Source organism: Mirounga leonina, unplaced genomic scaffold, assembly GCF_011800145.1.
Source record: "Mirounga leonina isolate KUSES-001 unplaced genomic scaffold, KU_Mleo_1.0 Mir_101609, whole genome shotgun sequence".
NCBI lineage: Eukaryota > Metazoa > Chordata > Mammalia > Carnivora > Phocidae > Mirounga > Mirounga leonina.
In genome coordinates this window covers 5,819,338-5,847,259 of record NW_023270164.1, presented here as the reverse complement: position 1 = coordinate 5,847,259, position 27,922 = coordinate 5,819,338, and the positions used below count along the sequence as shown (strand labels likewise).

Genomic DNA, 27,922 nt, shown 5'->3' with positions numbered 1-27,922 from the left:
GGAGAGCTCTGGCCCCGCCCTTCGCCCTGCACGTAGGGGCGGGCTCCGGGCGGGGCCGGCGGCAGCGCCCAGACGTCCGCGTCTGCGCACTGCCGCTCGCCCCGCCTCTCGCCCGTGTTCCCGTACCCTCCCGGGCCCGAGCGGGACATGGTGCTGTCAGAACTGGCCGCGCGCCTCAACTGCGCGGAGTACAAGAACTGGGTGAAGGCGGGCCACTGCCTGCTGCTGCTGCGCGGCTGCCTGCAGGGCTTCGTCGCCCGCGAGGTGCTCGCCTTCCACCGCGGCTTGCTCGCCGCCGCCCCCAGCCTGGGCCCCCGCGCCGCCTGCCGCAGCGGCTCTCGGTGTAACCCGCACGCCCGCCAGGTGAGCCCCTGGCCCCCGCGTCTCCCGTCCCGGTCCCCGAGCGTAGGGTCCCGAGCCCTTCCTGGGGCGGGGCGGACCGCAACGCTCCGGGCTCACTTGCCCAAGACGCCGCCCCTCCCTCCCGGGCCCCTTCTCACCCCCGCCCCCTGTAGTTTCAGCCTCAGTGTCAGGTTTGCGCAGAGTGGAAACGGGAGATTTTGAAACACCACACTAACAGGAATGGAGACGTCCACTGGGGAAACTGCCGGCCGGGCCGCTGGCCCGTCGACGCCTGGGAGGTGGCCAAGGTAAGCACCTGCTCAGGAGGGTAGGAGGTGACCCACCAGGCAGCCGGTCACCTGGAGCCCAGAGCCCCATAAACAGATGCAAATATAGAAAGAGAGGAATGGGTGTTTGATCTAGGGTCTAGTGTCCAGGCGGTTCAGAGCTGCTGTCTGGATCCGATCTAGCTTAGCGAAGTAGAAGCTTGCTTCTTTCTTCTAACAAGGCATTTAAGTTTGCTACCCCTGCTTGGACAGCTGTAGCAAAGATTTGAACAAGAGACGCTGACCCAAGATGTAGAGCGAGCATCATGAGCACAGGCCCAGAGGGAGAAACACATAAGGGTTGAGTGTAGGCTCCCTGAGTAGCTCATTTTGGCTGTAGGGTGCTATCAGGATGGCAGAGGAAGCCAAGGGAAGTTAGGGCTAAAACAGAAAGGACTTTAAGTGGCCAGGTAAGGAATAAAACTTTGGGGAGGTCGGGTGGAGTGGGCAGCCAGATAGAAGGCTTTTAGATCTTGCCACTCTGACTTGCCAGCTGGGCCAGTTGGGGATTTTTTTTTTTTTTTTAATGTTTTCCAGAAGCCCAGTAAGGGGTAGGGCAAGGCAAAGTCACCTCCTAACACACATTAACTTTTGTAGTCTGCCTACATGCTGATTAGCAACAGGCACAGGGTTGGTGCCTTGGAAGCAGGGATCAGAGTCCCAGCTCTGCTGCTGTTGTGTGACCTTAGGCCAGCCTCTGTTCCCTAAACCTCAAAAATGAGGAAGTTGGACTTGAGCAGTGGCCACAGACTCGTGGCTATCGTGGGCCCATAAACCCACCGCATCTACACCCTTATCCCAATTTTTTTTGTTTTTGTTGTTGTTGCCACCATAGAATTGCCAACTCTTACTTTTACCTACAAAAGAAAGAAACTTAAAATTCTGCCCTTTACTGTGACTGTCCCTCACCTGTTTGGTCTTCGTTGCTGCTTTCATACCCTTAGAATCCTCTCGAAGCCCATGTCCCCTGCCCATGCCCCTTTTTGCTGCTGTCACCCACAGACCTTCTAGTCCAACCCCGGTGTTTATGTTTTCCAACCACATCCTCCTTTTTTTCCTCCTTTCTCTGAACTTGCACGGCCCAACGGCAGCCCTGATGACACCATCACCTACTTGTGCTCAGGGGAAGAATCTCACAAGGGAACTGACTGGTTTCACTTTTAGTTCTTGATTCTGTGCCCCAGTGGTCTGGCCGCGGCTCTGTAGAGGGCTCCTGCTCCTGGGGACAGCTGTTGCTGTCTTTCCCTCGCCAAGCTCCGATTCCTCCACCCTCATTCCCAGCTGCTGACTCCGTGCATTTTCCCTGCAGTTGATGCATGCCCCCACATACATGCTTCCTCATCTTTTTACCAGACCTGCGAACCTACCTCCATGTGCACCATCTTCTTCCTTCTGCCACAGAAGAGGAAGGGTGTCTCTCTTCTTACCACCTTGACCCTCCACTTGTAGGTTGGACCGTATCGCCTCCCACCTGCCCACAGACTTTCAGCCCTCAGGTATCCACTCTGTCTCCCTCGCAGTTTATTCCCATCACCATACAGATAGCTTTAATATCGCCTCGGTTTATTCAGTTTTTTTTTTTAATTTTTAATTTTTATTTATTTTTTATTTATTTATTTTTAAATTATGTAGAGAACTACTTTTAAAGATTTTATCTATTCACCTGAGAGAGAGAATGAGACAGAGAGAGAGAGCACGAGATGGGGGAGGGTCAGAGGGAGAAGCAGACTCCCCGCTGAGCAGGGAGCCCGATGCGGGACTCGATCCAGGGACTCCAGGATCATGACCTGAGCCGAAGGCAGCCGCCCAACCAACTGAGCCACCCAGGCGCCCCTCAGTTTTTTTTTTTTTTAAAAGACAAGATTAAACACAGGGTTACTATATGACCTAGCAGTTCCACTTCTAGGTTTGTAGCCAATGAAATGAAAATACACATCCACACAAGAACCTGTGCTGCATGAGTGTTCATAGCAGCACTATTCATGACAGCCAAAAGGTGCAAACAACATAAATGTCCATCAGCCGATGAATGGATGAGCAAAATGTGGCCTGTCCATACAATGAGATGTCATTTAGCCATGAGAAGGAATGAACTGGGGAGCCTGGATGGCTCAGTCAGTTGGGCGTCTGACTCTTGATTTCGGCTCAGGTGGTGATCTCAGGGTGCTGGGATCGAGCCCTGCATCCGGCTCTGAGCCCAGCAGGGAGTCTGCCTGGGATTCTCTCTCCCTCTCCCTCTGCCCCCCCTCTAGAATAAATAAAAATCTTAAAAAAAAAAAAAAAAAAAAAAGGGCACCTGGGTGGCTCAGTCGGTGAAGCGGCTGCCTTTGTCTCAGGTCATGATCTCAGGGTCCTGGGATCAAGCCCCCATATCAGGCTCCTTGCTCAGCAGGAGTCTGCTTCTCCCTCTGCCCCTCCCCCTGCTCATGTTCTCTCTCTCTCTCTCTCTCTCTCTCTCAAATAAAATCTTTAAAAAAAAAGGGGGGGGGCGCCTGGGTGGCTCAGTCAGTTAAGCGTCTGCCTTCGGCTCAGGTCATGATCCCAGGGTCCTGGGATCGAGTCCCACATGGGGCTCCCTGCTCAGCGGGGAGTCTGCTTCTCCCTCTGCCTCTGCCCCTCCCCCTGCTCATACACACACGCTCTCTCTCTCAAATAAATAAAATCTTAAAAAAAAAACTATGCTTCAAAGGGGTGAATTATATGGTATGTAGATTATATCTCAAGCCGTTTTAAAAAAAAACCCTTGAATAAATATTTGGAAAATAAAATTTAAACAGAAAGAAAAGCTTCCCTTGAGCCATTCCCTCCAGCTCTCTCCCCATTTCTGTATCTGCCTCCCATACCCATACCCAGTGGAGCTTCTCAGAAAGGGTTTTATGCCTGCCCTCTCTTCCTCAGCTGCCGGTGACTCTTCAACCCATTCCAGCCTGGCTTCTGCCCCTGCCAGCCCACCGCGTCTGTCGTGTCGGGCATGCGTGACCTTCAGTTCTCCAGCCTCCTCTTCCTTCCTCTCAGGCATTTGGCATGACTGGCCCCTCTTCTTGAAACACCCGTGGCTTTGTGACGTCATTATCCCCGCACGGGCTCCTCCTCTTCAGCCTCCTTCCCGTCCTCGGCCGGCCTTTCTCAGGCCTCTTCTGTCCCCCTCTTCTGCTCTGGCCACACTGCCCCGGCCCATGGAATTGACCATTAAATACTACACTCATGCTGATGGCTCCCCAATTTGTCCCTCCAGCCCTGCCCTCTCTTCTGAGCTCCAGGTGCCCCTCTCCAGCTGCGTGCTCCACCCCTTTCCTTATTCCCGCCTGGGCACTTTTGAGTTTATTTCTCAAGCAGGATTCGTCATCTCTACTCCCCAAACCCACGGCTATGCCCCAGCAGCCACGACCTACAACCACCCTCGCTTCATCTCTCCCGCTCACCGCCCCCTTGTTTACACCTGCAAACCAGTTTTGGATTCCTTCTCTCTGCCTCCTGCCTGGCCTCTGGCGACAGCCTCCCGCCCGGCCACCTCTGCCGCTGCTTTGGTTGCCTCCGGTCGCTTCTGGTCGGTTCTCCACACAGCAGGATGTGTGGTCTTCAAGGGGGAATTAGATTTAGTTTTAAATTAGCTTCCCTTGCGTAAAACCCTTGGCTGGCTTCCTGATGTCCTTTTTTAAAAATTTTTTTTCTTAAGATTTTATTTATTTATTTGACAGAGAGAGACACAGAGAGAGAGAGAGGGAACACAAGCAGGGGGAGTGGGAGAGGGAGAAGCAGGTTTCCCAAAGAGCAGGGAGCCCGATGCGGAGGCAGACACTTAACAACTGAGCCACCCAAGTGCCCCCTGATGTCCTTAGAATAAACTCCAAACTCCTTTCCAGGGCCAGTAAGGCCCAGCGTGATCTGGCCCCTGTTTGTTTCTGCAGTCTCATCTCCTCCTACTCACTGAAGAGGCAGGAGAGGGTAATGGGACGCAGTAACATATGTTTCCCACTGCTGTGCATTTGACATCTGGAACACAGTGGCACATGATACCATTTTAAGAAACTCCTTTCGGTGGCAAGGAGGCAGCAGAGCCTCCCTGTCGGCTTCTAGTTCGGAAGAAAGGGAATAATTGCGAGAATGAAATGTGAGTGTGGAAAAAACAGGTCTATATTGGTGAGAAAAGGCCAGGTGCAGGACATACCTTGTCATGGAAAAGAAAAACTATGCCTGGTTTTGTGGCACCTAAGACCCCTCTAACTTTGGGATCATCCTCCCAGCAGGAGCTGAAGTAAATTTTTTTTCCTTCAGTTTCGTTGCATTAGTTTGGCTGTGATACAGGAGTTAACTTGTGTGTTAACATCATAGCATCCATGGGCGCCTGGGCGGCTCAGTTGGTTGGGCCTCCGATTCTTGATTTTGGCTCAGGTCATGATCTTGGGGTCATTTGATTGAACCCCGCGTTGGGCTCCGTGCTCAGTGCTGAGTCTGCTTGGGATTCTCTCTCTCCCTCTCCTTCTGCCCCTCCCCCTGCTGGTGTGCTCTCTCTAAATAAATAAGTAAATAAAATTTTTTAAAAAATCATAGCATGTATCATAGACTTTCAGAGGCTCAGCATGTCAGTGGCTGTTAAGACATGGAAAGAGTGATGGTACTGGCTACTGTACCTTCTGATATGGGCCATTCATGCATACAAAGTTCTTTTTTTTTTAAAGATTTTATTTATTTGAGAGAGAGTGCACGAGAGAGCACGAGGGGGTGGGGCAGAGGGAGAGGGAGAAGCAGACGCCCCGCTGAGCAGGGAGCCCAATACGGGATTCGATCTGAGGACCCTGAGATCATGACCTGAGCCAAAGGCAGATGCCCAACCGACTGAGCCCCCCAGGTGCCCCTACAAAGTTCTTCTTAATTATGAGAGGCTCCAGCGGAGGATTCCACCGCTGTGAGGAACGTAGCCCTGACTCTCCTTGGGGTGTGTGAGCCCTGACCATAACCCTTTTTGGAATACCATTACAAGCAGCACTGTAGGGAGCATTGCAGTTGCTTGCCTGCTGAGATGTGTTTCTTTTCAAGGGAACAGGTCTCTTTAGAATTCTTATTGCAAGCAATCTTCATATGTCATCTTTTCTAGTCCCTTGGCAGGAATGTACTGGTGAGCTTCCGAGCTTGGTAAAGTTTTTGCATTCAGGTGTAAATTTGGGACTATTTCAGGAAAGAAACACACCCAAGCCTTGTGGTGACACCATTTTGGGGGTCCCTGCCTTAAAATCCTACAAAAGGCAAGATCATGCTAGAACAAGGCCCTTCTGATATATTGAGCATCTCAAACCCTAGGACTCATCTGTAACTCCTGGGAAGGTCATGCTCACCTTGCACCATCAACATAGTAATTGCCAACATTTACGGCCTATTGGTTTACCATGTGCCAGGCACCTTGCAAGTGCATCCCCTGCATTAACTCATTTAATTCTCACGATGTCCTTCGAGGTGGATGAGGACACTTATCCCCTACTTACCGATGAGGAATCTGAGGGTAAGTAACTTGCCCAGGGTCACACAGTTGGCAAGTGGCAGACCTGGGATTTGAACCCAGCTGTGTCACACTGCAAAGCCCAGGCTCTTAACTTTATGCTACCACACGAACTTGCTCGAGTCATCTTTATTTTTTTAAAAAAGATTTTATTTATTTATTTGAGAATGCACAAGCAGGGGGAGCAGCAGAGGCAGAGGGAGAAGCAGGCTCCCCGTGGAGCAGGGAGCCCGACGCGGGGCTCCATCCCGGGACCCTGGGATCATGACCTGAGCCGAAGGCAGACGCTTAACGACTGAGCCACCCAGGCACCCCTTGCTTAAGTCATCTTTAAAGTGCCCATTTGGCAGTAACTATTATTTTTAAATTTCAAATCTTCTCCACAACTCAGCCACTGAAACTTCAGTGCTTCCTACCCGTGCAGCCTGCTTCTACACCATTAGGAAAGGACAGGAAATCAGTTCTGTTGAGTGTTTAAGTATTTCCGATAGCAGAGGGGACAGGCAGAGCAGCCCTTCGGTTACCACCCTTGGCCAAGGCTTAGCTCTGACACCAGTTCCGGAACTTACATTTTGGACTCACAAGGCTCGACCTCGAAACCTCAGAGAATTTCAGTCATCATTTGGGAAGCGGGCAAATGACACCTGCCCCTCTAGCTCCTAGGGTTGGAGGAGACTCAGGTGTCCCTTGTGCGTCCCCTATCGTAGGCCTTCATGCCCCGAGGACTGGCAGACAAAACCAGCCCCGAGGAATGTGATGCCGTTGCTCTTTTAAGTCTCATCAATTCCTGCGATCACTTCACGGTTGATCGAAAGAAAGTCACAGAGGTAAGAGCCGGCGGATTTAAAACCATACAGTGAGGGTCAGTCGGGTCGGTACTGTGAAGACCAGCTGAGAGACGCACCCTGTGGTGCCAAAGCAGCCGTGCACACATAGCACACAGGCTGGCCCCAAAACAGTGGTGTGCAAGGAACGTTAAGCTTTGGTTCAGGGTTGGCGTCACTAAGTGGGCTAGTGGGGCTCACGGCACACGCACCTTCTATATGTCCGAGAAGCCCCATGCAAATGCAGGCAGGAGATTGACCCCTTAGTTCTCCCTCACTGAGGTTTCCCAGCACCTTGATCTTATACTGTTTGCTACTAAAATAGATAAATCACAAATTTCTCTTCCCTGGTATGCCATAAACAGAAGCAAAGTAATCTTCTATATTAAAAAAAAAATAAATAGAAAAGCAGTGCATCACTCTGTCCATCATATGCCAGCATCTGAATCTTGCCTTTCTGCATCTCTTTGGCTAGATAATTGCAAGACCAAGGTACACAGAACTGAAGGAAGTATAAACACTAATGGACAATGTCAGAATAGATCACGATGCTTGTCAGATTTCCTCTGGGGGATTTAGACTTTCTCTGTTTCACCAGAGAACAGCTCTTGCACATTTATTACTCTGAGAGTCATCAAAAAGAGTATATAACATATCTGGATTATATATAACATGCAGAGAAAATGCATGTGTATTTTATTGGCATACCAGCAGCTGAAAGGACTGAGAATCTTGCTTGGTATCAGCAGAGGCAAAAACTGTCACAGTACCAAGTTGACCCCTTTGTATCTTTTAACCAAGAATGTTGAAGACTTTGTGAATTATATATTAATATATGAGACATGGGGCACCTGGGTGGCTCAGTCGGTTAAATGTCCGACTCTTGATTTCAGCTCAGGTCTTTGTCTTGGGGTCGTGAGTTCAAGCCCCATGATATATATTTAACCCCTTGACCCAGCTTCCTGGAGCTCCAACAATATTTAAAAGATTTTCGTATTGTCTACTTCAGCCTTTGGGTGTACCCAGAGCCAGAAACCAATACTCTTGCTCTTTAGCAGGTGGTTTTAAGTTAAGAGATTTGAGGGATTGTGTAAGAGTTAACCAGCCAGTCACAAGATTTCAAGAGCTAACAGTAGTTGTAGGCTTGATTGTATTTCTTATTCCAATGACTCCCAAGTAGCAAGCGGTTGAACATCCCCTCAAGCCCTGGTAGCATCTATAGGCCACGCTTGTGGATTTTGTAATTAACAAAGCCTTTCTGCAGTTTTTCTTTTCTTTTTTTTATTCCATTTGACATATGTCATGTGGCATAGCTCTTTTTTTTAAAGATTTTATTTATTTGAGAGGAAGAGAGAGAGAGAACGAGCACAAGCAGGGGGAGCGGCAGGCAGAGGGAGAGGGAGAAGCAGACCCTCCCCTACTGAGCAGGGAGCCCGGTGTGGGGCTTGATCCCAGGACCCCGGGATCATGACCTGAGCCCAAGCAGACACTTAACCAACTGAGCCACCCAGGCGCCTCTGTAATTTTTCTTCAGAACTACAAAATCTCTTGTTTACCCCATCGTTTGACTTTGAAACCTTCTATCCTTTTTGGCCTTTCGGTAGGTGATTAAGTGTCGTAACGAAATCATGCATTCTTCAGAGATGAAAGTGTCTTCTCTGTGGCTTCGAGATTTTCAGATGAAGATCCAAAATTTCCTGAATGAATTCAAGAATATTCCAGAGATTGTGGCAACATACACCAGAATAGAACAGGTAAAAATCAGATTTAACAGTTCTGGCATAAAGAATTAAGGGGGAAAAGACAACTGCAGCCACTCATTAAAAGTTGAAGTTTGTTAGATTTAAATGAAATTTTAGAATGTAAGCAGAGGGGAAAATGTTGATATGAAATCCATAATTGTGCTGGGCTTGAGAAGCTTTTCTGTGGCCACAGGATGTTGCTAAAGTGGATCCAGTCAAAGATGTTTAGTTACAAGTTCTTTGAGCAACCCAGTGGAGCATCTTTTCCATTCCATCATTCACACATCTGTTCGGTAATCCAACAGCTGCTGACATCTGACTGGGCTGTTCACATCCCCGCCCAAGATCAGCGAGATGGGTGTGAATATGAAACAGGAGTTTACCTGAGTGAGAGCCAAGTCAACGAAATAGAAATGGAATTACTAAAGGAAAAACTTCAAGAGATCTATCTTCAAGCACAAGAACAAGACGTGTTGCCTGAAGAGGTAAAAAAAAAAAAAAAGAAAGAAAGAAAAGGTATCATATGCTTTGTGTGAGTAAACAAAACAAAGGTGTCAGGGAGGAAGAGTCGCTCATTTTAACAGCCAGCCAGCTATGTTTCTGATTGAGAAGTCAAATCGTTTCCAGAAATGAGTATGCTTTTGGCACAGACTAATATTACCTCTCCACAAATATTTTCACTCAATCAGCAAACAGTTGAGTGCCTAATGTGTGCACAGAGTGGACCAACACGGTAAGGGCTACAGCAGGATTCCGAACAAAGGCTCAGGAGGTTCTCGGCAGGTCAGGGGGGATTGCAAAAAAAAGACTTTGCCGAGAAGATGCCGTTGAGCCAGGACTAGCAGAATCACACAAGCGTGTGGCAAACTGGCAAGAACAGAAGGCTGTTGTTGGCCGAAGGAGCAGCACTTGCAGAGGTATGAAAGAATAGCGGGGCCGGAGCAGTGACAAGGCAAGTGTAGGAGGGAGGGTCCCGTGAGCTTGGAGCCATATTTTGAAAGGTTTGCTCTGCTGCTCCAAGGGGCTTGGGCTTTGTTCCCAAAAAGCAGTGGGGAGCCAACAGGTGTTTTTAAGCAAGAAAGAGTAAATCGAATTGATCCGATGTGGCTTTTAGAAAGTTAACTCATGGTAGTTGGAGGCTGGAAACTAGCAGGAGACTAGCAAGAGGCTGTCACAGCCGTGTGAGAATGGAAAAAGGACAGAAACTAGAGGTGCAGCGGAGGGGCCGGATTCTGCAGGCATTACTTGGGCAGAGCTGATGGCTCTTAGCGGCTGCTTAGATTACTTGGAGTGCGGCATGGGGCTGGAAGAACATGGGGAAGGAGGGGTTAAAGGATCAACAAGGTTTCCAGCTTAGGACATAGGCAGGCTGATGATGGTCTTAAGTCCTGCTAGGGAATACAGGACAAATGAATCCCCTTTGTTACATGCAAGGTATAAAAAAAGCAAACAGTAGTAGAATTGTATTCTAGTAAAGTTCATTCATGATTTTATTTATTTGGGTCCTTTCTCTTTTCTTTTTGATAAGTCTGGCCAGGGGTTTATCAATCTTGTTAATTCTTTCAAAGAACCAGCTCCTAGTGTCGTTGATCTGTTCTACTGTTCTTTTGGTTTCTATTTCATTGATTTCTGCTCTGATCTTTATTATTTCTCTTCTCCTGCTGGGTTTAGGCTTTATTTGCTGTTCTTTCTCCAGCTCCTTTAGGTGTAGGGTTAGGTTGTGTATTTGAGACCTTTTTTGTTTCTTGCAAAAGGTTTGTATTGCTATATACTTTACTCCTAGGACTGCCTTTGCTGCATCCCAAAGATTTTTATTGTTTCCATGAATTTTTTAAATTCTTCTTTAATTTCCTGGTTGACCCATTCATTCTTTAGTAGGATGCTCTTTAGCCTCCATGTATTTGAGTTCTTTCCAACTTTCCTCTTGTGATTGAGTTCCAGTTTCAAAGCATTGTGGTCCAAAAATATGCAAGGAATGATCCCAATCTTTTGGTACCAGTTGAGACCTGATTTGTGTCCCAGGATGTGATCTATTCTGGAGAATGTTCCATGTGCACTAGAGAACATGTGTATTCTGTTGCTTTGGGATGGAATGTTCTGAATATATTTCTGAAGTCCATCTGGCCCAGTCTGTCATTTAAAGCCCTTATTTCCTTGTTGATCTTTAGCTTACATGATCTGTCCATTTCAGTGAGGGGGGTATTAAAGTCCTCTACTATTACTGTTGATGTGTTTCTTTGACTTTGTTATTAATTGGCTTGTATAATTGGCTGCTCCCATGTTAGGGGCATAAATATTTACAATTGTTAGATCTTCTTGTTAGATAGACCCTTTAAGTACGATATAGTGTCCTTCCTCATCTCTTATTACAGTCTTTGGTTTAAAATCTAATTTGTCTGATATAAGGATTGCCACCCAGCTTTCTTTTGATGTCCATTAGCATGGTAAATGGTTTTCCACCCCCTCACTTTCAATCTGGGGGTGTCTTTGGGTCTAAAATGAGTCTCTTGCAGACAGCATATCGATGGGTCTTACTTTTTTATCCAATCTGATACCCTGTGTCTTTTGATTGGGGCATTTAACCCATTTACATTCAGGGTAACTACTGAAAGATATGAATTTAGTGCCATTGTATTGCCTGTAAAGTCACTGTTTCTGGATATTGTCTCTGTTCCTTTCTGGTCTTTGTTACTTTTAGGCTCTCTCTTTGCTTAGAGGACCCCTTTCAATATTTCTTGTAGGGCTGGTTTGGTGTTCACAAATTTTTTTAGTTTTTGTTTGTTCTGGAAGCTTTTTGTCTCTCCTTCTATTTTCAATGACAGCCTAGCTGGATATAGTATTCTTGGCTCATATTTTTCTCGTTTAGTACCCTGAATATATCATGCCAGTCCTTTTTGGCCTGCCAGGTCTCAATGGATAGGTCTGCTGCCAATCTAATGTTTCTGCTGTTATAAGTTACAGACCTCTTGTCCCATGCTGCTTTCTGAATTTTCTCTTTGTCTCTGAGATTTGTAAGTTTTACTATTAGATGTCGGGGTGTTGACCTACTTTTATTGATTTTGATGGGGGTTCTCTGTGCCTCCTGGATTTTAATGCCTGTTTCCTTCCCCAAAGTAGGGAAATTCTCTGCAATAATTTCCTCCAATATACCTTCTGCCCCCCTCTCTCTTTCTTCTTCTTCTGGGATCCCAATTATTCTAATATTGTTTCGTCTTATGTTTCTTATGTTTCGTCTCGAATTCTGCCCTTGTGATCCAGTAGTTGTTCATCTCTCTTTCTCCCAACTTCTTTATTCTACATCATTTTGTCTTCTATATCACTAATTCTCTCTTCTGCCTCATTTATCCTAGCAGTTAGAGCCTCCATTTTTGATTGCCCCTCATTAATAGCCTTTATGATTTCGACTTGGTTAGATTTTATTTCTCCAGAAAGGGATTCTCTTGTGTCTTCTATGCTTTTTTCAAGCCCAGCTAGTATCTTTATAATCGTCATTCTGAACTCTAGTTCTGACATCTTACTAATGTCCATATTGATTAGGTCCCTGGCAGTTGGTACTGCCTCTTGTTATTTTTTTTGAGGTGAGTTTTTCCATTTTGTCCAGAGAAGAGTAGATGAATGAGAGAATAAGATGCTAAAAGGGTAACAACAACTCCAGAAAAATATACACTAAACAAATCATAAGAGACCCAAAACCAGGGGGAAAAGAAAAGAAAAAAAAGAATATGATCAAACAGGTGAATGGAACAGGGGCACACACTAGATTTGGGGTGTATTTTGGTCTGTTAGAAGAAACTGCCTCTCAAAATTTTAAAAAAGTACACACAAAAATAAGGGTAAATATGAAGGAATGGAATATGACTGTAAAAATGAAAATTAAAAAAGATTTTAAAAAAGGAATTGATAAGTTGCTTAAAAAATTTTTTTTAAAAATTAAAAAGTTAAAAAAAAAAGAGAGAATGTGATCAGGCCGGTGAATAGAACAGAGCCATACACTAGATTTAGGGTATATTTTGGTCTGTTAGAAGGAACTGCATCCCAAAATTTTAAAGAAACAAAAACTTATATATATACAAAACTAAGGGTAAATACGATGAAGGGATGTAATATAACTGTAAAAATGAAAATTAAAAAAGATTTTAAAAAGGAATTCATAAGATGTTGGTTGAAAAGGAAAGAAGAAATATTCAACTAAAAAAATAGAAAAAGAAAAAAATAAAATTTTAAAAATTAACTTTGAAAGACTAAAGCATCATGGGAAAAAAGCCCCCCTAGCGCTGGGGTTTTGTAGTTCTCATTGATCGGTAAACTTGGTCTTGGCTGGCTGTTCCTGCTGATCTTCTGGGGAAGGGGCCTGTTGCCGTGGTTCCCAAATGTCTTTGCCGGAGGCGGAATTGCCCGGCCCTTGCTGGTCCGGGCTAAGTAATCTGCTCGGGTTTGCTCTCCAGAGCTTTTGTTCCCTGCAAGCTTTCTGCAGGGCTTTGGAGGATGAGAGTGAAAATGGCGGCCTCCCAATCTCCACCCTGGAGGAGCCGAGAACTCGGGGCCCTGCTCCTCAGTGAGCCCCAGAGAAAAGCAGTCAGTCACTCCTGGCTCCCCGGTCTCCGGCCGCACTCCGTGCTCACCCGGCCTGTGACCGCACGTTTCTATCTCTGGCACACGACCCCGTGTGGAGTCTCCAAACCCAGCAGATCCCTGTGGTGCGCTCCTGCGCCGCTCCTCCCGGGGGAGGAAGGTGAGTCTCCCTGGATCTGCCACTTGTTGGGTCCCTGCTGGAGGAGCAGTGGCCCGACTGTGCCCCAGATCACGGTTTATGACAACCCCGAGCTGAGAGCCTGCGCCTGGGCTCCATCTCTGCAGCTGGCTTCCCTGCTCCAATACCTGGGAGCTTTTCTGCACTCAGGCACCCCCGGTCTTTCTGTGACCCCGAGCGTCCTGAGACCACACTGTCCCGCAAGGGTTCCACCCCTGCTTAGCCACTGGAGCGACGTCCCTCAGCAGAGCCGACTTCTAAAAGTTCCAATTTTGTGCTCCGCGGCTCTATCACTTGCTGGTAGCGGCTGATGGAAGCCCCCTCCCCCGCCATCTATCCTCCCGAATATCGCCTCGGATTCACTTCTCTGCACGTCCTACCTTCCAGAAAGTGGTAACTTTTCTGTTCAGAGAGTTGTGCTATCCTTTTCTTCGATCTCCTGTTGAGTTCATAGGTGTTCAGAATGGTTTGATTTGATTTGATAGAATGATTTGATCCCTATCTAGCTGAATTCCTGGGACCAGACGAAATTTAGGTCTCCTCCTCCGACATCTTGGACCAACCCCTTCTCTAGTAAAGTTCAGACATATTCCAGTACTTGCTGGATTAGAGTTCTAGATCACCAGGAAATCTTGGACGAATCATTTTACCTCTCCATTCTACCTTGTCTCCAAGGAAAGTAGTTTTGCTGGTTACCTCTTTAAACAGTGTTTATTTAATACAACATGTGTGTTTCATTCATTAAGCCATGCTCCTCACTGCTCCATAGGCCTCTGTTAACCATTTTGACCTTGACCTAGCTGCTTCATTCAACTTGGTGAGCTCCTTTAGCAGGACTGAGAACCACTGGTTTTTGGATGCTCCCACCCCAGCACACCATAGGCGTTTACAGTGATGAAAAAGATGGTTGTGTCTTCTATTCTTTAAATCCGTGTGTTTTATCTGACTTTATTTTAAAATACCATTAGAACCAGCCCCAGTTTTGTTTCTGCTACTTCCATCAGAAGCCGTGTGGAGCGGGCGCCTGGGTGGCTCAGTCGGTTAAGCGTCTGCTTTCGGCTCGGGTCATGATCCCAGGGTCCTGGGATTGAGCCCCGCATCGGGCTCCCTGCTTGGTGGGGAGTCTGCTTCTCCCTCTCCCTCTACACCTCCCCCCTGCTTGTGCTCTTTCGCTGTCTCTCTCACACACTCTCTCAAATAAATAAATAAAATCTTTTTTTTTTTTTAAAGATTTTATTTATTTATTTGACAGAGAGAGAGATAGCGAGAGCAGGAACAGAAGCAGGGGGAGTAGGAGAGGGAGAAGCAGGCTTCCCGTGGAGCAGGGAGCCCGATGTGGGACTCGATCCCAGGACCCTGGGACCATGACCTGAGCCGAAGGCAGACGCTTAACGACTGAGCCACCCAGGCGCCCTAAATAAATAAAATCTTAAAAAAAAAAAAGGCCACGTGGAACAGGAGAAGACACAACCAGGTCAGGCTTAAGGCCCCAGAGGTGTCAGTAGCTCTGTCTTCTCTCTTGAGGGAGCTGTAGTTCTTTTTTCTGTTTGTGTAACAAACAACAAAATGCATCCATAGCAGTGTACTCAAGCCAGGAGTCTATGTAAGTTAGAAGCTGGCAGGGAACCTGGCAGGGACCAGATCCCCCAGCTTTCCATGCGAGGCAGCAACTGCAAGGACAGGCGCTGACAGACTCCAGGCCACATGGCTGGCGAGTGAGGGCTGGCCCCGGGGGTCTCGCTGCTCTGGTCCTGTGCCTTTTTGCATGCAGCCCTGCAGCTCCTGTCTCACCAAGGAGCTAGCTGCCGTAAATTTTGAACCCTCATCTGTTTCACAGACAGGAAATTGGGGTGAGTGGGCTTGTCCTCTGGGTCCCCAGAGTCTCTAGATAGAACTGATAAATTCTCATTTTTCATGCTTTCTGTTCAGTGGCATCTCTCTTGATATTTCAATTGATCAAAATGTAAGTTAGGATTGATTAGCATATTATCGCGAAGAAGTTGAAGGTTGGCTTTCCACAACGTGTGGAACTGCTCTCTTTTGAAAGTTCAGTACCATATACGGGCTTCCATGTTCTTTAGCGTTAGTCTCCAAAGTCAGAGGATTTAATAAAGCAAATTTCTTCTAAAGTGCCATCAACTATAAGACACCATGAATCCAGTTACTTCTAAGAAAGAAACAAACAAACACCACTGCCGATTTATTGTAAGACACTATCAACGGTAAGGTGCCTTCTCATCTGAGATGCTAAAAGATGAAGAACCAGGCATCCAGGAATTTAGAAACACCATGCTTATAGTAGGTGTTTGTGAAAACAGCATGGCTAACATTGGAAAGCCACGTTGAGAAGAAATGGTTCGTGGTGGTAATTTAGGGTGCCAGTTTCCGGCAGCGCATCACGGAGCATGGGGGTGCCAGGGACCGCATAGCAAACAGAGCTCATCACCTCCGTCCTGTTCTGTTCAGGTGACGAGCCTCAGTGATATCTCGCATTATGAAAAGGGGTTCCCATTAAAATACACTCTGCCTGTAGAACTGTGATTGTGAAATGCATTCTGCTCCAGAGCCACGTAGGAGCAGCAGCTGCTCAAGCCCTCTGAGACATGTGTGGACTCTGTCTACCACAGGCCCATCCGCAGCAGCCTCCGGCCGCCGCCCAAGACCCCTCCATGTCGCCCTCCCAGCCCTCAGTGCTCTGTTAGGATCCAGTGGATTTAACCATTCAGCTAAAGCACGGCAAGTGCAGTAAGGGGCTGAAAAACATGTAAGGAATTTGTGCATTCTTTAAAATCTACTGATTTCTTAAACCCTGGTGAGGGAACTGTCTCACCCCTGGGAACCTTGAGCAGCAGGGGCAGGGACAGAACGTACCTGCAGCAGTCGGGGAAAGGGTTCAGCGTAGTAAGTAAACGACGCTCGTTAGCATTAGAAGAAGTGCTATGTGGAGCACGGTGTGGGGGATCAGGAGTTAGCAGAGGGGGGCCCGAGTAGCAGGTTGCGTTCTGGTGGTCAGGGGGGCCTCGTGGAGGATTAGCCAGGCGCATATATCTGGAGGAAGGGCCTTCAGGCAGGGAGCACAGCAGGTTGAGCAGGGCAGCTGGTGTGGGGGTAGAGAAAGAAAAGTGGGTGAGGACGATAGAGAAAGGAAGGTGGAGGAAGCAAGTCCTTGTGGCCCGTGAGCCACTGGAAGGGTGGAGGCTCTTCCTCCTGACATGGCAGCCGTAGGATGGGAGCGGGGAGACCCAGGAGGACACTGCTGCCCGTACCAGGTTCAGACCAGGGTGGAAGTGGAGACATAGGGTGGTGAGAAGGGGCACAGAGACACGTGCAAGACAAGCCCAAGAGTTTGGGAGAATGGAGGCGCTAAGCCTCTTTTGCCTGGAGCAGTGCATGGCTCGTAATAGACTAGCTCTGGATAAATATTTGTGGAATGAACATAGAAAGCAAGGGATATACCGGACACAATGCTAAGCCCTTGGAGTAGATTATTTCTAGTCCTCATGAGAATCCTAGGTGGTGTTGGTATCACCATCTTTCATTTGCATACGTGCAAGGAAGCTCAGAGAGATCGGGTGTCTGGCCCAGAGTTACACAGCTGGTTAAGTGGTAAAGCTGGGCTTCAAAATCCAAGTCTGTCTGACTACATTCCATAAGTTTTCTAGTACTTTCAGTTTTTCCACCTCTATTTCCTCTTCTCCCTTTACCTATAAATGTGCATAAGTCTTCCCCGTTCTTAATTTAAAAAATTTGTTTTGACTGTGTCAAACTGGATTTTTACTTTGTTCCCATGTGTTCATTTTGAATTTTGTACCTGTACGCTTACTACTATTAAACATATGAATATTTTATAAATATTTAATAGTAATAAGTGTATACATATATGTAATAGTAATAAATGTGCAGGTACAAATGCCAAGTGAAAGGGCTTCATGTTATTTTTTTAAAGATTTTATTTATTTATTTGAAAGAGAGAGCGAGCATGAGCGGTGGGGAGGGGCAGAGGGAGAGGGAAGGAGAGAATCTCAAGCAAGACTCCCCACTGAGAGCAGAGCCCATCAAGGGGCTCAATCCCACAACCCTGAGCTCATGATCTGAACCAAAATCAAGAGTCGGCTGCCCAACTGAATGAGCCACCCAGGTGCCCCTTGTTTTTATATATACATATATATGTATGTAAATATGTGTGTACATACACATATAGAGATAGAGATAGATATATAGCCCTTTCCTACAAATGTAGGAGGTTTTTAAAGATTTTTTTTTTTTTTTTTTTTTTTTTTAATTCATGAGAGACAGAGTGAGAGAGAAAGGCAGAGGGAGAAGCAGGCTCCCAAGGAGTAGGGAGCCTGATGCGGGACTCGATCCCAGGACCCTGAGATCATGACCTGAGCCAAAGGCAGACGCTTAACCATCTGAGCCACCCAGGCGCCCAAATGTAGGAGGTTTTAAAGCAAAAAAGAATTTTTAAAATTGTTTCCATTTTTATTGAGATATAATTGACATTGCACAAGTTTAGGGTGTACGGCATGATGAGTCGACCTACATATATTGTGAAATGATCAGCACAGTAAGTTTAATTAACATCCATCAGCTCATCTAGGTACAAAAAAAAAAAATCTTTTAAGAGATGCGACCACTTGGGATTTACTGTCTTAACAACTGTGTATCACAAGCAGTGTTAGCTATAGTCATCCTGTTGTACGTTCCATACCTAGTACTTACTTATCTTATAACTAAAGTTTGTACCTTTTGACCACCTTCTTCCCATTCCTCCTCTGCCTACCCTCTGCCTCTGGTAACCACAAGTCTGATCTCTTCTTCTATGACTTTGTTTTGGGGGGCTTTTTTTTTTTTAAGATTCCACATATAAATGAGATCATACAGTATTTGTCTTTCTCTGACTTCTTTCACTTAGCATAATGCCCTCAAGGTCCACACACATTATCACAAATGGCGGAATTTCCTTCTTGTAGATGGCTGAATATCCCACTGTATATATATACCACGCCTATTACCCATTCATCTATCAGTGGTTGCTTAGGTTGTCTCCATGTCTTGGCTATTATAAATAATGCTGCTTATGAACACAGGGGTGCAGATAATCTCTTTGACATGGTGCTTTCATTTCCTTTAGATATGTTCCCAGACGTGGAACTGCTGGATCATAGGGTAGCTCTATTTTTAATTTTTTGAGGAACCTCCATCCTGTTCTCCATACTGGCTGCACTAATTTACATCCCCACCAACAGTTCACAGGGGTTCCGTTTCCTCCACATCCTCTCCAACGTTCATTATCTCTTGTCTTTTTGATGACGGCCATTCTAACAGGCATGTGGTGAGATCTCATTATGGTTTTGATTTGTGTTTCCCTAATGATGAGCGATGTCAAGCACCTTTTCATGTATCTGTTGGCCAATCATACATCTTCTTTGGAAAAATGTCTATTCAGGTCCTTTGTCCATTTTTAATTGGATTATTTGGAGGTTTTTGGCTATTGAGTTGTACGAGTTCTTTATCTCTTTTGGATATTAGCCCTTAAAAGCAAAAAAATTTTGGGATGCCTGGGTGGCTCAGTCGGTTGAGCGTCTGCCTCCGGCTCAGGTCATGATCTCAGGGTCCTGGGATCGAGTCCTGCGTCGGGCTTCTTGCTCAGTGGCAAGCCTGCTTCTCCCTCTGCCTGCTACTCCCCGTACTTGTGTTCACTCTCTCTCTCTATCAAATAAATAAATAAAATCTTTAAAAAAAAAAATAAGCAAAAAAATTGGAGGAGACAAACACCCCCTTGTGTGGTCCCAAAACCATCTATTGGCAGACACATGAGCAGGAGCCGGTCTCGGACCTAGTAAGTTTTCCATCTGAATTACAAGCCTGCTATAAAATGATCTAAGCTGTACATTGTATGGTTTCCTCTTGCAGATCTTAAATCAACTGCAAGTGGTGAAAGAATTTCTGAGAAGCAACAAGGATCTTAGAAATGGTCTTACAGAAGATCTGCAGAAGCTAGACAGCCTCCATCTACAGCAGCAAAAACCAGATTCCGAGGAACCTGGGGCCCAGAAACCTGAAGGGAAGGCCTGAGGTAAGTTTCCGCATATGAAGATAAGTAAGGACTGAATAACCTCATCACCTTGATGCTTGTTCTCTTATATAAGGCCATGATGAACACACAATTTAGTCTAACCTGAAGTTTCCCTGTGTCCTTATTATTTGAAAGAAAGGACACTGAGCTTTGTGCTCTAATTGATGGTTCTCACATCTGTGAAATAATTCAACATAATCTCCCTGTCAGCTTTGTTTAGTCCAATATACCTGAAGTCACTGGTCTAGTCTTAAGTAAATCAACTTTCTAACTTAATCAAAGGCCTGTCAACCCTAAAACGATGCCACTGATGCCTAGCTCTTAGCAACTTGTTCATTTCCATAAGAAAAACTTGTTAAAATGACTGTCTCTGATGTTTCACGGTTTTCCCTTCAAATAAAGAAAATTAAGTGTTTTAGGTTGCCCTTTGACAAAAATCAGGCGTGTTATGTGAAGGTCAGTACGACTTCAAACTCAGCTCTTCTTTTCTATGCAAAAGGAAACACCAGAGTACCCCGCCCAAACAAAAAGGAATTTTTGTTGTCTTTCCTGGACTTCCTTTGACTCTTTGGGAATATATATATTTTTTAATATTCATAAGCTTGGTGTCATGTTATCTGTAACCACCCAAAAAATGTTAGATATTGCTATGTCAAAACTTGCTATCATCCAGGGGTTTTTTTGTTTTATTTGTTTGTTTTGATTTTGGGGTCTTGAGGTTTGGGGTTTTTGTTTTTGTTTTGTTTTGCTATTCAGAAGGTGAGATTCTTTTCTGGTCCTAAACTTAAAGGTGCCTCACACAGTAAGGTCTGTGTTTGGCCCGGCCTGTGTGAAGGGTCACACAGAGTTCTCTGCCCCCCGGCACCCAAGCCCTCTCCCCACACCCATTCCTGAAAGTCTCATTTACAAGGATGCCCAAGGGGTGGGCTGTGATATAAATGTTGAGATATAAATCCTTCCTTTTTGGAAGAAGGCAAGAAAACAAATCCCCTGAAAGGCCATTTCCTAGCCTTTTCCAGTTAGTACAGAACTGTTGCTCCCTGTTTCTGGTAGGCCGGGGCAGGAGGGCGAGGAGGTGAGCCCAGGCTGGTCAGGGGGCACCGGAGAACACAGTGACTTGACTGACCAAAGCAGGCAGAGGGCCCAAGCCAGCATCACAGACGGGGACGTCGGGGAAAGCTCCACAGTTGCTGGCTTGTGTGTGGTACTCCTGGGAAGAGTTACCTCCCGTGGCCATCGCAGCTCTTTTTGGTCAGTTCTATATATTCCGAGTGCCGAGCACAGGGCCCAGCCCTTGTGTGCTCTGTGGCTATTTGTTGACAGAAGGATACACCGACAATTTATTCTTACACATGAATGTGTGTCATACTGTTAAACTAAGCCTGGTCCTTTGTTAATGAGATTTAAGGATGAAATGTCACCATTCTACGGAAATTCAGAGGCATCAGTCTCTTTGCACAGATTGACAAATTCATTTGTGACTGCCTCTATTGCTTTACCCCAAGAGTCTTCCACTTCTGACTTTGTCCTGTTTGTTTCCTCAACTGCAGAACCCCTGTCCAGTCGTTTGCAGTGGTCCAGGGGATCAGCCTCACCCTCCCCTCCATCTGCTCCTTTTCAAAGCCAGCAGCACTTAACTGGGCCAGGTCACCTCTGGACCTTCGGGGACAGAAGTGCCACCTGCCCCGCTCCCTAGAGGAAGTGCTTCCACTCCAAGCCCAAAGGAAGCCATCCTTCGCTTGTCCAGCTGCCCATCAAGGACGTGGTCTGTAGACACTGGGCAGGGGGTGGGGGTATATTTGGTATGTTTTTACATTAAAATGCACGTATGTAATGCTGTAAACCCCGGATGAATGCAAATGTGCCTGTAACTGACTATTTGGTCTTGAATCGTACATTTTCTTTGTCCGTTCACTTCACGCCGTTCCTTCAGAAGACTTCCATAGTAAAGTAAGAATCTTCATTCATCTCACAACTATGCCCAAACTAAGAAATTTGCCGAGACGTTTCCCAGCTTCTAGATGTAAGGTATATCTAGAAGGTGGGATCCAATTAAATCTTGATTCACTAACCAAGTTAAGACCTGATTTCTAGCTTTAGGAACTTGCGGTTATGAACACTTTCGTTTCATCCCCCCTGTATCCAGTTAGCTTCTCCTTCTCTCCCCAACATTTATCAAGTGTCTGCCACAGCCGGGCGCTGAAATGGATGCAGATGTGAGGATTTATAAGATGTGGACAATGGTATACATGCCATCATCTCTGGATTATTGTCTGCTCTGATAAATGAAAGATACTGTGCAGAAAACATTATATGGCAACAATTTAATTACCTTGAAATCGAAGAAAGGGAAGACATGTCCAGAGAGGGCTTTAAAGCAAATGGAGCGTGTACAGGGATGTCAGCCTGTGGGCCTCTCCTCTGCGGATCTGTGCACGTGGCGCAGGATGTGCACACAAGGGTGCTCATAGCAGCGCTGGCCGCCGGGCATCAAGAGACGACTGGGTAAATCCCAGCGCATCCATGCCACAGAGCATTATGCAGCTGTAAAGAAGAATGTTGTAATGCTGCAATGCAGTAGTATGGAATGCTCTCTAACACACACGAAACGTAAAAGCAGAATGTTTAACAACGCATGGCATGCTGTAAAACTATTTGTCTTTTTCAGTAAAAAGTCTGGAAAGTTGTGTGCCTTTCCCAGGCTCCTTTGCTGGGTTACCTCTGGGAGAGGAATTGGGGTCAAGGGGGTTGGTTAGCAGAAATCTGGCTTTTCTGTTTTGGGCCTCATCCCATATGAAATTTGTGCAACAAACACGTGCTCCTGGTATTTTGAAAGTTCTTAACTACAGTTTGTTCATTTCAAGACAAGAGACATGAACAATACAAATTCAAACCATAAGACTTAACGTGTCACATTTCCTGGAATAGGTTGTAGCCTCCCATTTTTGTAGGTGTCAGCTCCACCTCCAGGGGCACTTGGGAGGCGTCAGGGTCCAGAGAAGCCCAGGAAGTGGTCTCCTTTCCACACAGGGCTGTTTTGTCTCCGAGGGCCTGGTTTTCATTCAGCAATATGATTTACTCTCTCCGCCTCTCCCTGCGACACAATATGTGGAAAGAATAAGAGGAGAAAAAGTTTCGGCATTAGGGTTGCAAAGGTAAGGCAGTTCTTTGCATTTTAGCCTGTGCTTTGCCAGGGAACTCAGAGGACCTAAGGAGAAGGACGTTACTTATTAAACTCAGTATAAAACACGAATTCTGGGGCGCCTGGGTGGCTTAGTCATTGGGTGTCTGCCTTCGGCTCAGGTCGTGATCCCAGGGTCCTGGGATCGAGCCCCGCGTCGGGCTCCCTGCTCCGTAGGAAGCCTGCTTCTCCCTCTCCCACTCCCCCTGCTTGTGTTCCCTCTCTTGCTGTCTCTCTGTCAAATAAAATCTTAAAATAAATAAATAAATAAATAAAAATAAAAAATAAAACACGAATTCTGGGTAATAACAGAAGTGTGTCAGTAACAAAAACTTCTGGAAAAATAGCTCTGCCAATTCAAAATGTTACTGGCTTCATAAAGTAGCAGAAGAGATCTGTGGACAGGTTAAACTGCCAAGGCCAGAAAGGATTGTGTTTGAGAGTTTGGGGAGATTATGAAGTGATTGTTACCCTAATGACTTGAAAGGCTCATTTTTATTAAAGTATTAATCACTTATATGGCTTTAAACATGAATATCCTAGGCAACAAAGGGTTAGACCTCTTAGGTGGGCATACTACAAATTAGATCCTGTAAGTGGAGCATTGCCTGAGAGTTGGAGGCATTGGAATCTTTTGGATTTTTTTTCTAATCATTTTGCCCTCTAAATTATAAATGTAGAGTGATAGGGAATTATCAGTAGGGATTATTACCTACTTTTCCCTTACCAGGTTAATTAGAAACCTACCTGCCTTTGATTGAAATATACTCAAATTACAAAATACATGTTGTAAGACAGATCTAAAAATATATTATTTCTATTCACATAGTAGTGAAGGGAAAAATTCAAGTTTTAATAAAAACCTTGATAAAAGGTTATGGCTCATTTCAAAACTTTAAGAACTGGTTTTTATTATTACATTATAGTCTGAACTATCTAAAATATGAAAATACTATCTTCCAGAGACTTCTTTCCCTCTTCTCAAACCCATGCTTCATGATATATGCATGTTAGTTATGACCACAAAACTGTAAACTGAGCATTTTGTGACGTCTTTGGGGAAGGTGGGTGATGACTTGACATGCTTTATTATTTTCTACTGAGTTTCAGAAAGGCATGAGAATTTTTATTTCAGAACCATATGTGGTAGCCAGCCTCCAAGATGGCCCCCCAAAGATCCTTGCCTCCCGGTATTCCCATCCTTGTATTTTCCTCCCACAATGTACTGGGGTTGGTTCATGTGGCCAATAGGACACAGCTGAGTGATGGTATGTCACTTCCCAGATGATGCTATAGAAGACTATGGCTTCCATCTTGGGCTTTCTCTCTCTTGGAACACTTGGAGGGAAGCCCTGTCGTGAGCAGCCCTGTGGCTCCCGTGCCAAGGGACTGCAACCTGCAAACAACTGTGTGAGTGAGCTTACCGCAGGCAAGTCCAGAGACTGCAGCCCCAGCGGACAGCTGAAACCCTGAGCCAGAAGCACCCCGCTAAGCCACTCCCAGATTCCTGACCCTCAAATTGTGTGAGATAGTATTTGTTGTTTTACACTAAGTTTTGGGGTGACTTACTCCATGGGAATAGATAACTAATACACAGTAGTTTTCCAGAGTTTTTCTCCCCCATATGCAGAATGTAAAATGCAGAAACTGCCTACAAAGAGGACTACTGCTTAGATGCCATAGAAGATAAGGGGAGGGGCGCCTGGGTGGCTCAGTCGGTAAGCATCTGCTTTTGGCTCAGGTCACGATCCCAGGACCCTGGGATCGAGCCCCACATCAGGCTCCCTGCTGGGCAGGAAGCCTGCTTCTCCCTCTCCCACTCCCCCTGTTTGTGTTCCTGCTCTCGCTATTTCTCTCTGTGTCAAATAAATAAAATCTTAAAAAAAAAAAAAGATAAAGGGAAATCTTCCAGAGTTCCACTAACATTGTGCCTGTCTTATCCGAGACCTGATGTCTTCAGAACCTTTCAGAGAGTTGTGTTCAATTTCTTTGCATTTGAAATCTTTTTTTTTTTTTTTTAAAGATTTGTTTTAGAGATAGAGTGAGTGAGCATGGGGAGGGGCAAAGGGAGAGGAAGAGAGAAACTTTAGCAGACTCCTTGCTGAGCTTGGAGCCCAGTGAGGGACTGACTCTATCTCAAGACCCTGAGATCACAACCTGAGCCCAAACTAAGAGTCAGATGCTTAACCAACTGTGCCACCCAGGGGCCCGTCTTTGCATTCAAAATCTTTAACAAAAGCAGGGTTTAAGCACTCTTCACCCAATAAACCACTCTAGAACTTCCTGCATCCTTCAGAGGCAGGAAATCTGGGGTCAAATCCTAGAGGGCAGCCTCTGCTGCAGAGACAATGGCCTTACACCCACAGCCCCACCCTTCTCTTTCCCCACCTCATGCAACCGGGTTTAAGACAAGTCCTTAGCACCCATAGGATTTCTAGGGGGACACTGTGGGCTAATAATGTTGACCACTGACCCTTACCCCCAACCCTAGCTAGCGTTCAACACAGGGCAATAGGCTTACCAGTTTTACCAACTGCCATTTCCCAAATTTTTAGGCATGAAGAAAAGAGGAAAGGATTGTGATTTTGTCGTTTTTATTTTCTGTTTACCTAGAATCCAGGCTTGATAGCAACTAACCTCAGAGTTACTTATCCTGTTTCCATGGTAGATTCTATAATTGCTGTCCAATCACCGAGAGATTCTAGGTTCTCTTAATAAGTACTTTTTAAAAGCCTAAACTGGTTTTTCACTGAATTCATTTAAACCCACTTCGAAGTATTTCCCTCAGTAGCAATAACCCCCAACTTACTTCTGCTATAAAGAGATTAATGCCCGTACCAAGTTTTAAAAATCATTTATGCTACCAAGCAGCGTTATTTGGCCTGGACACCCGAAACAAGGAACAAAACACCATCCCCGGAGCACGTTTCATTCGGTTTTCCTCCCCCTGTAAAAAACTAACCCTCCAGGTGAGGGTCCCATGAAGAGGAAGACCAGCCAATCTACCCTCACCCAAAGAACATTTTATTTCCAGATCACGAAATAAACAACACTCAACACTTTCCGTTCTGTATTTTCTACTTTTTATTAACCAAACTGCAGGTTTCAGTCGGACTCGCACTGTTTTATTAGAGTCAAAACCAAACTTCCCTGGTGTCTTCTTCAGGGAGAACAGTTCAGTGCTTGCAAGCTGCAAAGATTCGATCGGGCCCTCCCAGCCACGTTTCGGGGACCTTGGGTTGGTGCAGGCGGCTGCCTAGCAGGAGTCGTCATCCTCAAAGCCGCAAACAGCCACAGGATCGCTGGTGGGACCGGTGGTGGCGGCCTCGGTGGCGGCCTCGGTGGCAGCCTCGGTGGCGGCCTCGGTGGCGGCGGTATCAGCAGCCAGCTCGGCGTCCCCGCCGTAGTGGTGAATCAGGTAGCGGCTCAGCTGCACACTCTGCGCCACCACGTTGGTGCTGTGGCACGCCAACAGCAGCAAGTTTCGAGGCTGTACGCGATAGGCGAAACGCATGAAGGCCATCGAGTAGAAGATGAGCGCTGTTGTCATACGGCCACTGATGATGTCAGGCGGTTCGTTCATGTCCTTAAAGGCAGCCACCGGTAGGCCGCAGTTGGCCACAGGACCCCAGAAGTGCGTGCTGGTCAGGTATTCCCGGAACTCCTTGGTCTTCATGTAGTCCCTCGCCCTCCGCCACAGTGCCACCACCATCGCCATGATGGCCGAGCCGTGAGAGCACCAACGAAATAACAGCCAGCCCATGATGACGTAGGACGCAGAGCCTACCCCGCGCAACATGGGCCTGTGACCTCGCGCCTTCGCGTGGCTGCCAGAAACTGCTCTACACTGCACGTGTGGATGTCGTGCGTGCCTGTGGGCGTGGGAGGTATAGCCACGCCCCCGCGCCTTTGCGTGACTGCCGTAAAGTGTGTCGGACAGGCACGTGCTGCTGTCAAGGACGCCTTTGGGGGCAAGAGGCGTGGCTTCACCCTCACGCCTGAGCAGGATAGCCGTAAAGTGTGCAGAGCATGAATGCTCTCCTGTGTGCGCGCATGTCTATTTCTCTAGCAAGGGTGAGACCACAGCCTTGTCCTTTGCTCGCCATTGGGCTGTGACCACCGTAAAACTCTCAGGGCTCCACGCGCCACCCAGGGAGGTGAGTGTCCAGCTGTGTGCTTCTCAACTATCCAAAGGGAAAATTTGCCTGTTCTGCCCAGTCTGTGGGCACTGTTGACTAGATGTTGATACAAAATCCTTCAACCGGGTACAGAGTTTCAGTCCTTACACAATTTGCCTGAGTGTTGCAGATATAGTGACATTTCACCCATAAACATTTCCACATCTGGCTCTCAACAAGGACATTCTCCTACTTAACCACAGTACAATAATCCACTCAGATACTTAACATTATGTACAGTGCTATTTAATATGCAGTGCATACTTAAATTTTACGGTTTTGTGGCTGTTTTTTTTTTTCTTTTTTGTTGGAGAGGGGAGATCCAGTCAAGATTCACATTTAGTTACCTCTTTTAGATTAATCTCCCTTAATCTAGAGGAGTTCCCAGCGTTTTTTCTTCCATGACATTGACATTTTTGAAGAGTACAAATCAGTGGTTTTTCAGAATATCCTTAATTTGGATTTATATGTTTTCTCATAATTAGACTAAACATTTTGGGTCAAGAATACTACACATGTGATGGTGTGTCCTTAGTGCGTTACAGTGGAAGGCACATGATGTCACTTTGTTCCATCATTGGTGATATTAAGTTTGATTATTTGCTTAAGGATTTATCTGCCAGATTTCTCCCCTCTGTAATCAACAAATAATGCAAGGGGAGCCTCTTTGAGAGTGTATGGAAGTTCTACTCCAACAGTCTTTTACCTAATAGTTAATATCCATTGATGAAAATTCTTAATGACAAAACTGATGATTATTTTCTAAGTGTTTTCTATTTTTCTAATTGAAAATAATAACTATTGAAAAGTAGTTTTCATACATTGAGATACTAATACTTCAGTGATTTATAAACAAGACCATGGTATCTTTAAAAATTAATACATTCATTATCTTTATTTACATCCCAAATATTTCACAGATGTAGCTTAAAATATATAGTATAATCATTGCTCAGAAGGAAAACAGCATGATTTTTAGATAACTTTTTTAAAATGCTGGGCTTCC

General features: G+C 46.0%; 2 protein-coding genes across 4 annotated transcripts; one reads left to right on the top strand and one right to left on the bottom strand.

The window, feature by feature from the left end:
• Nucleotides 1–69: 69 nt before the first annotated feature.
• CUNHXorf38 (chromosome unknown CXorf38 homolog) lies at nt 70–22,244 on the top strand. Of its 3 annotated transcripts, XM_035003195.1 has the most exons (7): nt 70–363; nt 516–650; nt 6,870–6,989; nt 8,591–8,740; nt 9,034–9,213; nt 19,395–19,557; nt 21,108–22,244. In XM_035003195.1, exons 1-6 carry the CDS (start codon nt 148–150, stop codon nt 19,554–19,556), a joined length of 963 nt encoding a protein of 320 aa, XP_034859086.1. In that variant the 5' UTR covers nt 70–147; the 3' UTR covers nt 19,557; nt 21,108–22,244. The 3 variants fall into 3 exon arrangements, with proteins under 3 accessions (XP_034859086.1, XP_034859091.1, XP_034859101.1); XM_035003200.1 differs by lacking the exon at nt 6,870–6,989 and having other exon boundaries at nt 71–363; XM_035003210.1 differs by lacking the exons at nt 70–363; nt 516–650 and adding an exon at nt 2,146–2,164.
• A 3,643-nt stretch (nt 22,245–25,887) lies between these two features.
• Nucleotides 25,888–26,623, bottom strand: MPC1L (mitochondrial pyruvate carrier 1 like). The gene has a single exon (XM_035002749.1). The coding sequence runs from the start codon at nt 26,535–26,537 to the stop codon at nt 25,995–25,997; it is 543 nt and encodes a 180-aa protein (XP_034858640.1). The 5' UTR covers nt 26,538–26,623; the 3' UTR covers nt 25,888–25,994.
• Between the last annotated feature and the right edge of the window lie 1,299 nt (nt 26,624–27,922).

Bases quoted from the DNA above. Each gene is read 5' to 3' on its own strand.
- CUNHXorf38 (XM_035003195.1), top strand. From the start codon at position 148: ATGGTGCTGTCAGAACTGGCCGCGCGCCTCAACTGCGCGGAGTACAAG. The intron at 364-515 runs GTGAGCCCCTGG...CGCCCCCTGTAG, and splicing joins GTAACCCGCACGCCCGCCAG to TTTCAGCCTCAGTGTCAGGT. The intron at 6,990-8,590 runs GTAAGAGCCGGC...GCCTTTCGGTAG, and splicing joins ATCGAAAGAAAGTCACAGAG to GTGATTAAGTGTCGTAACGA.
- MPC1L (XM_035002749.1), bottom strand. From the start codon at position 26,537: ATGTTGCGCGGGGTAGGCTCTGCGTCCTACGTCATCATGGGCTGGCTG.